Genomic DNA, 15,001 nt, shown 5'->3' with positions numbered 1-15,001 from the left:
TTTGAATTCTTAGTAAAGGAAAAAATATATCTTAGATGATATAGAAATATGACTAGTTTCTCTTTGTCAGTAGAATATTATTAAGAAATGCACCAATGCTGTGAAAAAGGTAATGTTGACATTTTATTCTTCAGACCTGCTTCAATATTTAGGAATATTGATGATTAATTTGTACAGAGCGTATGCAGTGTTATTTTGTGCATAATCACACAAAATGTATCCTGATTAAACAAAACTAAACTAGCATAAGGAATCAATGCTAAGAGAGCGAAACAGAAACCTAGTGTTCTTTTGTCACAATTCATCAGAGACTTAGCTGGTACAGAGAAAGTATGACATGGGTTATGAATATCATTAATGTATTTCTTTACTTTTTGTGTGATATACTTATGTTTGTATTTATGCAGTCATTTATTTGTTTCATTTATTTATTAATGTAATTTATTTATTCATAGATTCATTTAGAGATTTATCTATTTATCTATCTATTTATCTATCTATCTATCTATTTGTTTGTTTATTTATCTATAATTTAGTCATTTATTTGTTCATTCGTTACCCAGGGTAGTCTCTTAAATATTTATACTCTGTTATTCTTGGAGGCCTTGCAACGTAATAAGAAAGTGACAGTTAATTCAAAATACACAAAGTAACATATCAAGGACATGAGTGAGTTCAATACTTATTCTTGCTGTATTTCATCCCAATCTTGTAATGTCAAACAGGATAACTACACAGCCCTTCACATAGCAGTACAGCACTGCAAGCCGCTGGTGGTACAGACTCTACTGGGACATGGGGCACAGGTGCAGCTCAAGGGAGGGAAGGTGAGAAATAAGAATTAAAGACTTGATTAAAGGCTATACTGTTGAAATAATTTTACAATGTACAATAATACAAATACATGTACAATGTGTGTACAGTAAACTTTTTCTACTAAATGTCATCTATTTGTGTATATCTGTGTATTGTGATAAGTTTATATTTATATACTATTATGCAGAGTTGGCGTAGATGGTTTTATTGACAAAAGCAAACCAACCTGATCTCCTTACGATTAATTTATTCCAGAATTGTTCAGAGTTAAGACTGTGCAGACCAATTCCATTTAGAAAAAGAAATGGACACTAAAAGCAGTATGCATTAACCTCATACATTATGAAATCAATAGATACCCAATTTTCATTTCATTGGTCATTTTACATACACTTCATTGCAACTTTTATTCTATGCATTGTAGAATATGATATGTAGTATTTTTTTTAACAACAATGTAAACCTTCTGGACAAAAAATAGTGAAATGAATGAATGATTAAATTAATAAATAAACAGAGTGGATGGGTGAGTGAATGACTGACTGACTGAATGAATGAATGTGAATAAATGAATGAATGAATGAATGAATGAATGAATGAATGAATATCAAAAAGGATTAGCCTTGTCTTCACTATTACTTTTCTGTTATATTGACATTGTCTCATGATATATTTTTCATCGTTTCTTACAAACCAAGGCTGAGGAGACCCCACTCCATATAGCAGCTAGGATCAAGGAAGGAGAGAAGGTGGCTGAGATGCTCCTGAAGAGTGGGGCAGATGTGAACGCTACTATGACGGTGAGTGACAAAAGGTCATATCTCTGCCTTGGTGTCATATGATAGATTAGATATGAGAAAAATTCTGTATACTTTATTTTCACTCCACATCTATCAAGAGATGAATTGAACTAATATGTTGAAAAAAAAAAATTGAAAAAAGACTCATTGTTACTACTTCAGTTTTAGGTTTTTTTTTTTTTTTTTTTCCAGTGTAGCACCACTTTCCATCCCAGTCCCCCCTCTCTTTCTCTGTCTCTGCCTTTTCAGAATTAAGTAAGCAGAAGGAAATACTTCTTGTAGTACATTTAATCATACTTGAATTATACTTACTAATTTTCATTTGTAATATGTCATATATGTTTTATTCATTTCCCTTCCCTTGAGAAAAATATCTTAAATATATCATGTTAGTATGTCACAGTAATTTCAAGGTAGAAATATGTGTTCATCTGCGAAGTCTTTGCAGATTGCTGTAAAAGTGGATATTTTCGCACGACTAATTTTTCGCACTCTGCGGGGTAAGAAGAGTTTCACATGTTTTTTAATTCCGTGGAGTCAAGACATAAACTACTGGAACATATGAAAAGCAAAAATATTTGCTTGCTTTTATTTTCAAGCTAGTTTCGGGTTGTGCAAAATGTGGGAAAATTTCAACACTGTGAAAATTTCCACTTTTACAGTACACTATGTCTTCTGCAAGGTGGTAAATTTGTATATTCATACATGGAACCCCCACGGTTCCAGTTAGGTGTAGGCAGTGGCTTAACTCACTAAGTAAATAATGACATCTCTAGTTTGATTATGTACATGTTTGACCTTTATTGTGCTTTGTTCACTGACTTGCATGCATGGTGGGATTCTTTCTTTGTTGATTGGCACAGCTGTCTAGAAAACTAATTGTCAATGAAAAGAGGATAGCTTTTCACTGTAAATCCTTTTGTGTCCCCATGGCCTCCCTTGGACTGAGACACATTGCTATACCTAAGTTGGCTCCGTAATTCTACAACTGGGTTAAGTTTGGATCGATTACTGAATGCTGACAAAAAAGTTTGCAGTGATAGATCTAGGCAGAAGTGCACCAGGCACACACCCCCTTTAATTTTTGTTAAAACAAAAGAAATAAAAAAAAAAATGGTGTGCATGATGTGTTTTTGTAAAAGCTTCCCCCTTTTATGGAATTCCAGGATCTGCTCCTGGCTTGGCAAGGTTGAGCTTAGTGTATGGGCACATGAAGGGTTGTACACTATAGGTCCCTATTAGATGCCTTACAAACAAAGGTTGCTATTGGATAACCTCTATGGAGGAATGATTTATTTCTGTCTTGCTGCTAATAGAATGGAGAGACAGCCATGCACATAGCATCCAGACATGGTCACATCAAAATGATGGAGGCTCTTCTGGAGGATGGAGCTGATGCAGTCTGTCTCTCAAAGGTGAGATAAACTCTTTAACTCCATTTTAACCCGTTGAAGACAAGTCCCAAGAATATTCAGGCAGGTGTCTATGAGAAATGCATGTTATAGCAAAATTAGTCTGTTCTTAACGGGTTAACAGGGGCTTGTTACTGCGACAATGTCCGGGTAGCGTCCAAGAAACTTTTTTCCCCTGCCTGTTAAAACGGTCCTTGCAAAATGCTGCTCGGACATTGCCTCGGTAATGTCTGTTAAAATGGGGCTTCTGTTTCCCAGCCATAATGGATGGATTGGGGTAGATTCATTTCAAATCAGCATGAAATATGTTAATCTTGGCTTTAATTTAATAGTCCTGTACAGGGTGTTTTCTTTCTTGCATTTCATAAAGGAATGTGATGCTTGCAGTTCTAAATGATCTGACAAAGAGCAATATTTTTATGTGCAGATTTTTGTTTTCGTCTAGATAGCACGAATCCCTCCAGCCACCTTTTTATGATATGACATGTACTCTATGTGCTCTACAAAATCCCCTGAAAGTGTGGTATATGTTAGAGACCTCTATACTGTGGCCCCCTTAGGTGTTGCTTAAGAATAATATTTCAACTATAATGGACACTTGTTCTGGGTTGAGCTTTATCTGTTGGCAGAACAAGTTTATCCAGTCTGAGAGTTTGTTAATCTCAAATAACAGCCTTCTTTTGAGGCACTCCCTAATTGTTTACCAGTATTGAAAGAAAATCAGAGACAAATGTACTTTTTTTTGCACCGGCCTATTTCATAGATATGCTCAGACCTTCTTATACTTGTATATCCATGAGAAACATATATGTGTCAGTTATTACAATTGTGTAAAAAAAATCAAACTGGCCACCATCGTGTCACTAAACCCTTTTTGAAACATTCTCGTTAGGTGACAACGGGTGTGCTTTTGCCTTAAGTGTTTTCAAGTGCATCTACAGCATTTAAAATCCATGGGTCAATACTGTATTGGAGATGATGACAATGATGATATAGAGAGAATAGATTAATATTTGAACATGATGTGTCTTTCTACCTCAGTCTGGAGAGAATCCAATCCACATCGCCGTCAGACACGCCCACTACGCCATCGTCAAACTTCTCATTGACTTCCTCCACAATGACATGTCTCGTCTTGACGCCATCATGGCAGTCAATGAACAGAGTATGGTAAGACATCCTTGCTATAATCCTTTGACTTAACATATCCAGCACATCCAAGGAGTGTGTATATGTGGGGTTAGGGGTGGTCATTTATTGTATTGTATTTCTCAGGATGAGATGAAATGACAATTTTGCTGATATGAGAAGAGTGTGGTAAGAGATCTGCTCTGCAATCCTTTCTACTATTAAAAATGAATCCATCTCATCCAAAGGGTGTGGGGGAGGGGGTCATTCCTTGTGATCTATTTCTAGGGGTTAACCATCACAAGAAAGATTGCCGATCTCATGGTGACCATTTACTGATGTATGTGATCATTTTGATTGGGTAGGCCCTAGGCTTCAAGAGCCCCCAAAATTTATGCATAAGATATCATACATTGTATGAACTTGTGAGTACTGATTGATAAATAGACAAAATGATAGACAGACAGACATTATCATACCAGCAGCTGACCACTCAGTGGTCATTGGAAAGTTTGCCTACATAAGATATAATGTATGTAATGTTCAATGTAGCTATAAAGCATAGAGCTCCTTGATCAAAGACTAGTGTATAGGATCATGTATCATGGATTGTTGATAAGCCTGCTCAATATACTGCACCAGGCTGACGAGAAGATATTTTAAAATTGATAGGGCCCTCATTTTCACTTGCCATCTGAATAAAGATAAATGAAAAAATAATAACAACAATAGCAGTGGTGACAGCAGGAAGAGAAGACATAGAGAAGAAGATGTTCTGTTTCATTTTACATAATATGTGTGTACTATTAAAGGTCTAGTATGTAATTCAAGCAACACTTGTGCATTATTGCCAATTTGCAGGAGGGTGAGACACCCCTTCACTATGCAGCAGAGATCACTAAGGATATGATCCACTACCCAGGGGAGGATGAGGAGATAATGGCTCTCCTCCTACAGTATGATGCAGACATCAACATCATCACCAAACTGGTAGGTGGTACTCCAGGACTGATGCATCTCACAGCTATCAAGTCACCTTGATGTTGTAGGAGGCTTCCTGAAAACTTACATCATCATAAACACCATCATCATCACCATCATCACCATTATCATCATCATTATCATCATCTCCATCACCATTATCTTCACCTTCATCATCACCATCCAGTTTTTAGCTGGATTTGTGTGGCTAGATTTACCTCACTTTCACAGCAATCTCTCTCACACCGTCTCGCCATCTGCCCAATTTGGGACATCCTCCTTCCTCAAGCAAATCTTCCCTTTGCTCTTTCTCCACCTGTCTCTTACACATCTTCTTTGGTCATCCTTGCTTGTTCATTCATATCCTGATGAGAGGATAATGAGTCTTCCCTATTTGTTTTGATTTGAATAGAGGGTACAAGGAAATAAGTGTTGCTTGATAATGTTCATGTAACTTGCAAGTATTTCCCTGATGATTGCTCTTCAAAATCTCCATTATGTGTGAATGTTGGCTGCTCTGACATCATATTCATGTCAAACCTTGTACAGTTTTGCATGTCCAGATCATAGATTAGAATTAAAAATTGTCCTTGCATTGATTCCAAAGCTACTGGACATTGTTCCAGTTTTTCTGACTCCTATGCCTGGAAAATACATCATAGGTTATGTTTCCCATCATTTAAGCTACTCACATTTGCTTTGTTTGCAATGATATGATACAACTTCCTCAATGTTATATTAGAAATGCAGTTGTAATAAACCACACATCACCCTATCAGTAGAGTGATAATGCATTTGGGTTAACCTTTCTCATTTTTTTTTTTTTTTTGTTCATGTTGCAGACACACGAGACACCGCTGCATTACTGTGCTAGGGCTGGCAATGCGGACATCTTGATGAAGATGGTACAGCACCTTGGACCAAACATGACTCAACTAGCTGTCAATAAACAGAGCAAGGTACATCAACCCCTTTCACATTTTTTTTTTGTTTGTAGAAATGCTGGAAATACATGTAAAAATCATATGAAGAGTTTTATTGGAAAATGAGCTATGCACCATTTTAAATATTTCAAAGTAAGTCCATTATCAGATAGAGTAGAATTAAACCTTTCCAGTAATACCTCACTTTAGACAAAACAAGGAATACTCTAGACTTACGATTAAAAATATCCTGTATTTTCGTATTATTTTCTTTAGTTTTTAGCAGCTTTAATCACAAATATGGAGTTAGATTGTTTTGCAATAAAACTCTTCATATTCTATTCACATGTGCTTGTGAGTACCTTAAAGGGTGCATATTTGTACTGCAGCTCACTTGACTGAGTAAATGTTAGTGAGAATAACTGTAAGCATTGCCTGAGTATTGCAAGTTGGGAACTTTCTGCGCTAGTGTCGTAGAAAATCATACAATTTCATTGCAAGACTTCAAAATCACCTTTAATAAGAGAAAGTCAAGATTTAGACCAAACTTATAAGATTTTCTTTCAGTAGGTCTATGAAATTTTCTTGTAATTTAGAGAGAAGGGACAAGGTGTGTCCATCTACTCTGTGATATTACAACAGGTATCTGTATACTCTTCAATTCTTCAATATCAAAGCTTACACTGCCAATAAATTTGATACAAATAACCTGTATACTTTAACCTGTTGAAGACGAGTCCTGAGTATACTCGGGTAGAAGTCTATGGAAGATGCATGTTATAGCAGAATCAGTCCGTCCTCAATGGTTTAAACTAAAATGAAGCAGAAACATATGGGCTGCAAGAAAAGTCTTTGGTATGTTTACAGTCCAGCTTGTAACTTTCTACTGAGAATTTTTTTTTGTGTATAATCTTTCTTTTTCAACAATATTTCAACTTGTTTGAGAGCAGAATTTGATAGGATGGTTTTTGTACATTTCAAAGTGTGTAATTTTTGTTCTCTTTGAAATCCCTCCGGTATAGAATGGCTGGTCACCCCTATTAGTGGCAAGTGAAGAAGGCCATGAGGAAATAATGAGGATTCTACTGCAGCAGAATGCAAGAGTTGATGTCTTTGATGAGGTGAGTAAGATGTAACAGTTTAACAATTTCTGTGTTTTCTAGCAAGATTTTACAATTACAATGTATATCTTATATTTCGCTTATCTATATCAAGTAGAACTATGTACATTTGGCTTGATGTCATGTGCTGCTACAAACTCACTTGTTTGGTTTTTTTTCTGATGATGTCCCTATTGAAGTTTTTTTAATGCATAAAAGGAGAGTAAAATTCAATCATTTAACAATGTGTCCATTAAAAGGAATAAAAGAGACATGGAAAACATACCAGTATATCATAATATAAGCAGAACGGACGATGCAGTCTTCTATCATTATGATACCCTGTACGCCATATGTTTTGTGGTGTTGTTATTTTCAGTGACTTTGCAAGTCCACTGATTATTCCTGAAATTAACAGAAGAAATGCATTGTGTATCATCTTCAAGCCAAAAAGGGCTAACTTTTCTCTTGAACAGCAATGCAATTTACTTCTCATATTGTTGCTGTGTTCTCAATGGCATCTTCAACCATGACTTGTGAAATTGTCATAAGCATCCCCACTTGTGAAATATTATGTCTGCAAAAAGTTTCATATTATATGTTTAACACCTGATCAATGTTTGACTACCACACAGCATGGAAAGGCAGCCCTCCACCTAGCAGCTGAGAATGGTCATCTGGCTGTGGCCGACGTCCTGCTATGGCACAAGGCCTTTGTGAATGCCAAGTCAAAGATTGGTGTGACGCCGCTCCACCTGGCTGCCCAGAATGGACACAACGAGCTGGTCAACCTGTTGATCCACAACCATGGGGCGGCCATTGATGCCCTGTCATTGGTCAGTCCTTCTAAAGACTGACTGAGTCAGTGATTTCTATGATAACCATTCTGGAGTTTGATCCACATTACAGTGTAACATCAAACTGGCAATTTCATGAACTGAGGACTACAGCAGAGCCTCAAATTGACAATTTGATGTATATTGAAAACTAAGGTGTATAAGTAATGCATATCATCAATGACTCTCTGCATCACTCCAAAAAAACTTGAAAAAAAAATGGTTAGATTGCATTCATTAGATATATATTGTTTTTTAAATTTTATTAAGTTTAGGAAATTGTGAAAGGATCATTAAAAATTTGATGATGTGAACTTTTTTGTGTGTTCCTCCTGATTAAAGCTCAGGAATGAGGGTTACAACATGTTATACTATCATCTCCTTTCACATCTTTCATACATTTATGCTGCTGAAAATTTACATGCATTGATGCTAATTTATGGTAAAGTTGTTTGTGAACATTTTGTGTCCTTTAGGAATTATTTTTGGTTCCATTTTATTGAAATCACATTCTATCTCACTATAATTTGTAAGAGTCTCTTTGGCAGTAAATGTGTGATAGTGCTTTGAATAAGAGACTAGATTCTTTCAATGTCTACAGAAAGATAGAAAAACTGAGTTCATTTCACAATCTTATGTTTATTTGTTTCTTAGTGAAGAACCTATACTAGAAATGTACATACAAGCCAATGAAGCAACACTGTACATCATTTCTCACCATAAGAGCATTCATTGATATCAAGTTTGCTGAATTGTGAGATTTTTCACATCATGGCATTTTGTTTTATCCCCTTTAGTCCAAGAAAACAGCACTTCATCTTGCAGCCCAGAATGGTCAACTCCAAGTGTGTGAAACGTTGCTGAAACTCAAGTCAGATTCAAATGCTACAGACATTGTGAGTATCCTCAATTTGCCAATTCTTCCGGTGCCTCTTTGCTCCTTTCTTCTTCTTCTTTTATCCCCAACTTTAAAGGGAAAAAAAAGAGAGGAGAAAAAAAAAGAGCTACTATGGTGGTTGATTATTGTGAGGAAAGGGAGGTCTATGAAGCTAGAGACTTGTATAGCACATTTGAAGGACTATTTTTTTTTTACTAAAATGTGATTTGTTTTCCTCACATAAACTTGAAACACCATCTCATCAGACTCTTGACCATTATTCCTGTAAATTCAAAACAAAACATTAAAAGAAAGACAATTGGGAGCTACCTTCAGCCTCAAGAAACTTGGCAGTGTTGGTTTGTGGTCTGTGACCTTTTTCCCACTGTTTGCACTGTAGAAAATGTGTATATTATCATATATGATTGTGGTGATTGTTAGATCTGCCTGATTTTATAACTGACTACAGTCCAATTAGTGTAAGTTTTGTCCGTATCTAACTACAATCCTAATTCTGCATGAATTCCAGCTATTGTTGTTCATATGATATCCCCAAACTGATTCCTGTTATGTATATTTCTTAGTTTGGTGTTCAAATTGATTAGTCATATGCCAGCCATGCAAAATGATTTCATCTTAAATGAGGGAGATGGAATATGATTTTAGAAATAGATTCATTTGTCATTCCATCAAACTAAAAATAGTTTCATCTGAATCATCTTTCTTGTGTTGATGCTGATAGCTGTTTACAAATGAGATTAGATGAAAATCCACCACAAAGTATCCACAAAGTATGCCAGTAAAGAACTTGCACCTCAAACATTCAGGATTCAGCACAACAGACACATTTACAATCCTTAAAGACAACTGTAAGGCACAATAATGTATTCCCAGTTTGAAACAATTAAACAGCATTCAATTGAGTATGGAGGAAAAAAAAAAGAATCAGAAATAAAGTGAAAATGAAGTTTTATAAAAGCAATAAAGTTTCTCTCCTGAAACCTTGTATTTTCTTCTTCCAATCCAGGCTACATATTGTGTGCCTTAAATTTGTCACCCTAGACAAACAGGCAACTCCAGACTAGGTTCTAGGGCTTTTGTCATTTCCAGCCATTTTGATTGCCAAAAATGATGATAATAATGACAAAATATTCATGTGACATATTGACTTTAAAGGGATGATAAAGTTTTGGTTGAGATGGGGCTTCAGGTTTCTAACTTTTTTTTGTGAGATATAATGAGAAACCTCTTATGAAATATGAAAGAGCATACAATTCTAAGAGGAAGTCAAAGTTTATTTGATGAAAATTTGTTTTGAAATGGCTGAGATATCCAAAAATAAGGAGGTCCTAATAGAAGATGGGACCCACCTTTAATTAGGGCCACTTTGTTTTACTTTGTTTTTGGATATCTCAGCCATTTAAAAAACGATTTTCATCAAATAAACTTTGAATTTCTGGTAGAATTGTATGCTTTTTCATATTCCATATGTGGTTTCTAATTATCTTGAAAAAGCTAAATCTGATTCCTCCATCTCAACCAAAACGATACCATCCCTTTATAAAGGGCAGAGAAAAAGAGACTGCAAAAATCCAGATTTTCTTACAACTTTTCCTTCCAAGATATATGTGATAAGAGTTTGGTGACACAACCTGACCTGATGTGTACATGTTGACTTTTCTCTGTACACTTTGTTCACTAACAGATTGTTCTCCTCTTCCAATACGATAAAACTAACACCTTAAATGTATGATTTCTGTTCATAACTTGACAGATCAAAATTGACGATGTAGTAAGTTTGATATTGATGTCTGTTTGTAAGACTGTATGCATGACATCTTGTTTATTGTTAATTATGATCACCCATCATCTAATTTTTCATTTTCTAAGTTCTCTTATATTTTGGTTTCGTTTGGTTTTTCATGAAAGGCATGTTGTATGGCTCCAGTTTTAGTTGAATTAATATGGCAACGTCATGTCTACCCATTTGAAAGATGTAGATGAAGGTTTAACTGATGATTAGCAGAACAGACATGAATTACTCATAATTACCACTCCCAAAATGCTGAAAGATTCAAAATATCAGTGATCAAAAGTTATGTATGTGTGCACTGAGTTCCACACATTGACTTTTGATGTAAAGTTCAGTCAACAACGTTTTCTGTCTTCCCAATATGTAACTTTTGATTATTTTTGTTTTTGTTTACAATATCATTGATTACTTTTTACTTTCATTGCATGACTTGTATTTTATTTATTTATGTCATTCTGGGAAAAGAATATCGTTCTAATTCCAATGTCCGAGTATCGTAAAATTCTTAAATTTTGTACACAATTACTTTGGGTAAAGTAGGGAATGTTTATGCAAAAGTTTGCTGGACTTCTTTACAGTGAGACTCCTCTGCTCAAGTATTTTATGTTGCAAAATTGAACATGATTCAGTAGCAACTATGCTCAGGAGATTGTAATAGATTATCACTTTTCATTTATGCCCTTTTTTGTTCAATCTTGAGTTTGTTACAACCATTCTTTTGTATAGTTATGACTGTATCAGTGTTGTATATTTCAGTTTCATGTCATGTTATATGGGTCAGTACAATGTGTGTATCTGTGGGTTGAGTGGTGAATTTTAGATGTATTTCTACCTCCTGTGTTGTCATGAAATGACACTAAATGTAAAGTATGTTTGCTCTGTATGTCACACATTTGATGAAATTCCATACCACCGACATCAAAACTTATTAGTTTCAATTTTCAGTTTCAGTTTCGTTTACTTTTTTTTCATATTTCTCAAATATAAACAATACATTGTGGTAACTTGAGTAGACCAGGGAGGTCCCATCTCCCTGAGTAGACCTTCTTATGAGTTTATTTGCATTCTTCATTCAAATATTTTCCAGACTTTCTGTACAACATAGTTTGTAGATTTCAGACTTGTCAGAAATTGTTTGAAAGTTTGATCATACCTTTTTCTCATCATTATTTCACTCATTTTGCTGATGGTATATCAGAAATGTGTTGTTATATAAAACATCTTATTTCTGTAGATACAATCAGATTTTAGGGTCATAAAGTCACATAAGGTTAGAATCCATCTCTGTGAATCATTATTACCCAATGTCTTTATGTTTACTCACAAACATTTTCCTCTTAATTGTCTAGTCCAAAGCGCTATTTTGATTTAGATTTTATTTTAATTTGAATTGGATTATGCACCTTAAAATTTTGGGCATTGAGGGTGCTTTTGGCACCATTGTGTATTACCATAAAGTGGACATGTGTAATAATGAACACCATATGATTGGGTAATCTGTGCCTGAAATGTGGAGAAGTTAAAAGTAACTGGTAAAGTCATCCTAAAAATTATTTTTTCTCATCTTTTGCATTTATTGCAGTTTTCCAGTTCATGAATAAACAATGTAATCAAAGTGACATGGCTTAATTTTTGCTTCATCAAGAATCTATTTTACTACTGAAAAGCTCAAATGAAATATAGTCCTATTGGTATAGATACATAGTAGCATATTCACACATTACATCTATTGATGTATTGGTGTGGAATTACTTTCAGTACTTAGGTTATATCCCAGCAGTAATGTGAAATATAGTATGTCCCCCAAAAAAATTACAATCGGATTTTTGCATTGATAACTCCCAATATGATTAAACTGTCTGAATGCTACTTCAGGGTCATAAAATACAACATCTTAGCTCTATTTTGCAGAAAACCCTATTCAGTTTGGTTAAGCAGTCACAGAGAAATGTGGATTGTTGTAAAGCATGTCATGAGTCTGATTCGTCCAAGTTTAGCACTCGGATGCTCTTGGAACTGCATTCCTGACATGCTTTACAAAACTCCTCATTTCTCTTTGACCACTGAAGCAAATCAGATGTGGTTTTCTGTAAGATGTGGGCAGTGAGTTATAGTTTCATAACCTGAAATTGTATTTGGATTGATTCACTATTTTATTAAAGTTGTCATTGCGGAAGGTCCAGTTGTAATTTCTTTTGGGACGTATGGTATGTGTCTATTCTAAACATTATTCCCTTTTCTCTCCCAGCATGGACAAACACCCCTTCACCTTGCTGCTGAGAATGATCATGCAGACATCGTCAAACTTTTTCTCAAGCACAAATCAGAGTTGGTTTCCATGGCGAATGCGGTAAGAACACTATCTTTTAGGCAGAATATGTCATTAATGATGCATTTCCCAATTCGATTAGTGGGTGTGTACCACCATTGCTATTTATTTGTCAGAATTTACAAACAAATCATAGACATATTTACATATATCCATATATATTTGCAAACAATAATTTGCATGTATTAGAATATTTACAATCAAGAATTTTGATGTATATTTTGATGTTTTCTTCTACTTGTTTGTGAAAGATGAAGCATACAATTTCTTAGTATTGTCAACTGTGATTTTCCATATTTTTTTTTTTTCTATTTGGAGATGAAAGTGACATCAGAGTTGAATTCAGGTATTCAAATTTCATGTAAGTGTGTTGGGAAAATCTGCATGGAATGGGTGTTGAGCAAATATTAGAAAGGGGGATAGTATATGTGACCCGCTACAACAAAAATGTCCTAAAGTCGCGCACAGTCGAAGCCGTGAAAATCGAGTATGAAGTCAGAGCATTAAAATTTGTCAAAACTTACGATTTTCTGATTTTGATATATTATTGGAGTCTAACATGTCTTCTATCATCTGTCAAAATTTTGAAGCAAAATGATAAAAGGAAAGAAAAAAAAATAGCATTTTTTTGAGCCATGTTTTTGGCGTTTCAACGAAGCAGAAACTGGGTCGAAAATTTGGATTGAGTGCCACAGATAGGTTTCGCCCCTAACAACGACCAAAGTGATCTCATTGGTCAGTTTGCTGCTTGCTGCTAACCAAAGTGTGAAGCTCGCACACTGCCCAGTCGACTGGTGCGTGCGGGCGGGGTGTGCTATGATCAGCCGCTTCTCACATCCTGGTCACTGATTGGTTGGTGAGGAGACCGCCGACGCTGATGTGCTTGAATGAACTCTTCGGGGGTTGCTAGGGCTTACCTTCTATTGTCCAGAGGTGAAAACTGACTTGCGTGTCCCTTGATCGCGATTGCGTCGAAAGGAAGACTTTTAGGGCGCTTTTCTCGAAACAGTGATTTTCCAGACGTCTCGACATGCTCTCTTTTAAACGTCGATATCTCCGCAGCCGATTATTTTGATAAGATGTGTTATATATCAATTTAAAGCAGAAAGATTAGGGGATTATATCATACAATTTTCAAATAATCGACCTCGCCCGATTTTAGGATCATTTTGTTGTAGCGGGTCACATATAGAGCAGTGCCAATGTGCTTCATTGATTATTTGCACTCCTAGTTGATTTATATTTGAAGAGTTTGTTTGCAAAAACCGATAAGTCCATATTTGTCAAATGGAGATATTTGCGATTAAAGGTCAAGAAAAATAAAGGGAATAATAAGAAAATTTGTGCTTCTTCTGACCATAACTTCAAAAATATACCTTTATATGTAGTGACCAATGTATCATTTAAAAGGTATTATTTTGTACTTTATGACAGAGACCGTACTTCAAAATCTTCAAAAATGGACTTATCGGTTTTTGCAAACAAACACTTCATTTTTTATATCACAATCATTATGATTATCGCTATGGACATAAAGAGCACATGTATTTTACAGAAACTAGATTGATGTATTTTCAGGACAAATATATAGACGAAGTTCACATTATATTAGTGTTACAATGGTATTTTGTTGACATCATTTACAGGAGGGTAATACGTGTGCCCATATAGCAGCCTCCAAGGGAAGTGTAGCTGTGGTCAAGGAGCTGTTGAGATTCAACCGAAGTGGGGTGTGCACTGCCAAGAACAAGGTACCTTATTTGCTTTCTGGTTGAGTGAGGCAAGCAAGGTTCACCAGGTTCAACTTCATGTACATTTAATCCCAGCAAACCATGTTCACAAGTGCAAATAACATTGAGATAATGTTGAAGATGTCAGGGGTACATCTCTTAAAGATATTACAATATTTTACTCATTTGACAAGATGTGGCATATACTTGTATACTGACAAAAAGAAATTAATATGGGTCTAGAATTCTCAGCTGC

The 15,001-nt window shown here is 35.4% G+C and overlaps 1 protein-coding gene across 1 annotated transcript in view; it reads left to right on the top strand.

Annotated features, from left to right (window-relative positions):
- The window catches only part of LOC140233703 (uncharacterized), a 77,271-nt gene that overhangs the window by 53,013 nt on the left and 9,257 nt on the right, over positions 1–15,001 (top strand). Inside the window, exons 9-19 of the mRNA XM_072313804.1 lie at positions 726–827; positions 1,515–1,616; positions 2,933–3,031; positions 4,070–4,198; positions 5,018–5,146; positions 5,980–6,096; positions 7,083–7,181; positions 7,796–7,996; positions 8,794–8,892; positions 12,935–13,036; positions 14,662–14,766. Of these exons, the coding sequence (XP_072169905.1) occupies positions 726–827; positions 1,515–1,616; positions 2,933–3,031; positions 4,070–4,198; positions 5,018–5,146; positions 5,980–6,096; positions 7,083–7,181; positions 7,796–7,996; positions 8,794–8,892; positions 12,935–13,036; positions 14,662–14,766 (1,284 nt within the window). The remainder of the gene's footprint in view (positions 1–725; positions 828–1,514; positions 1,617–2,932; positions 3,032–4,069; positions 4,199–5,017; positions 5,147–5,979; positions 6,097–7,082; positions 7,182–7,795; positions 7,997–8,793; positions 8,893–12,934; positions 13,037–14,661; positions 14,767–15,001) is intronic.

This window comes from Diadema setosum, chromosome 10, assembly GCF_964275005.1.
Source record: "Diadema setosum chromosome 10, eeDiaSeto1, whole genome shotgun sequence".
NCBI lineage: Eukaryota > Metazoa > Echinodermata > Echinoidea > Diadematoida > Diadematidae > Diadema > Diadema setosum.
The sequence above is the reverse complement of the archived record's forward strand: the minus strand, read 5'-3'. Positions and strand labels throughout refer to the sequence as shown.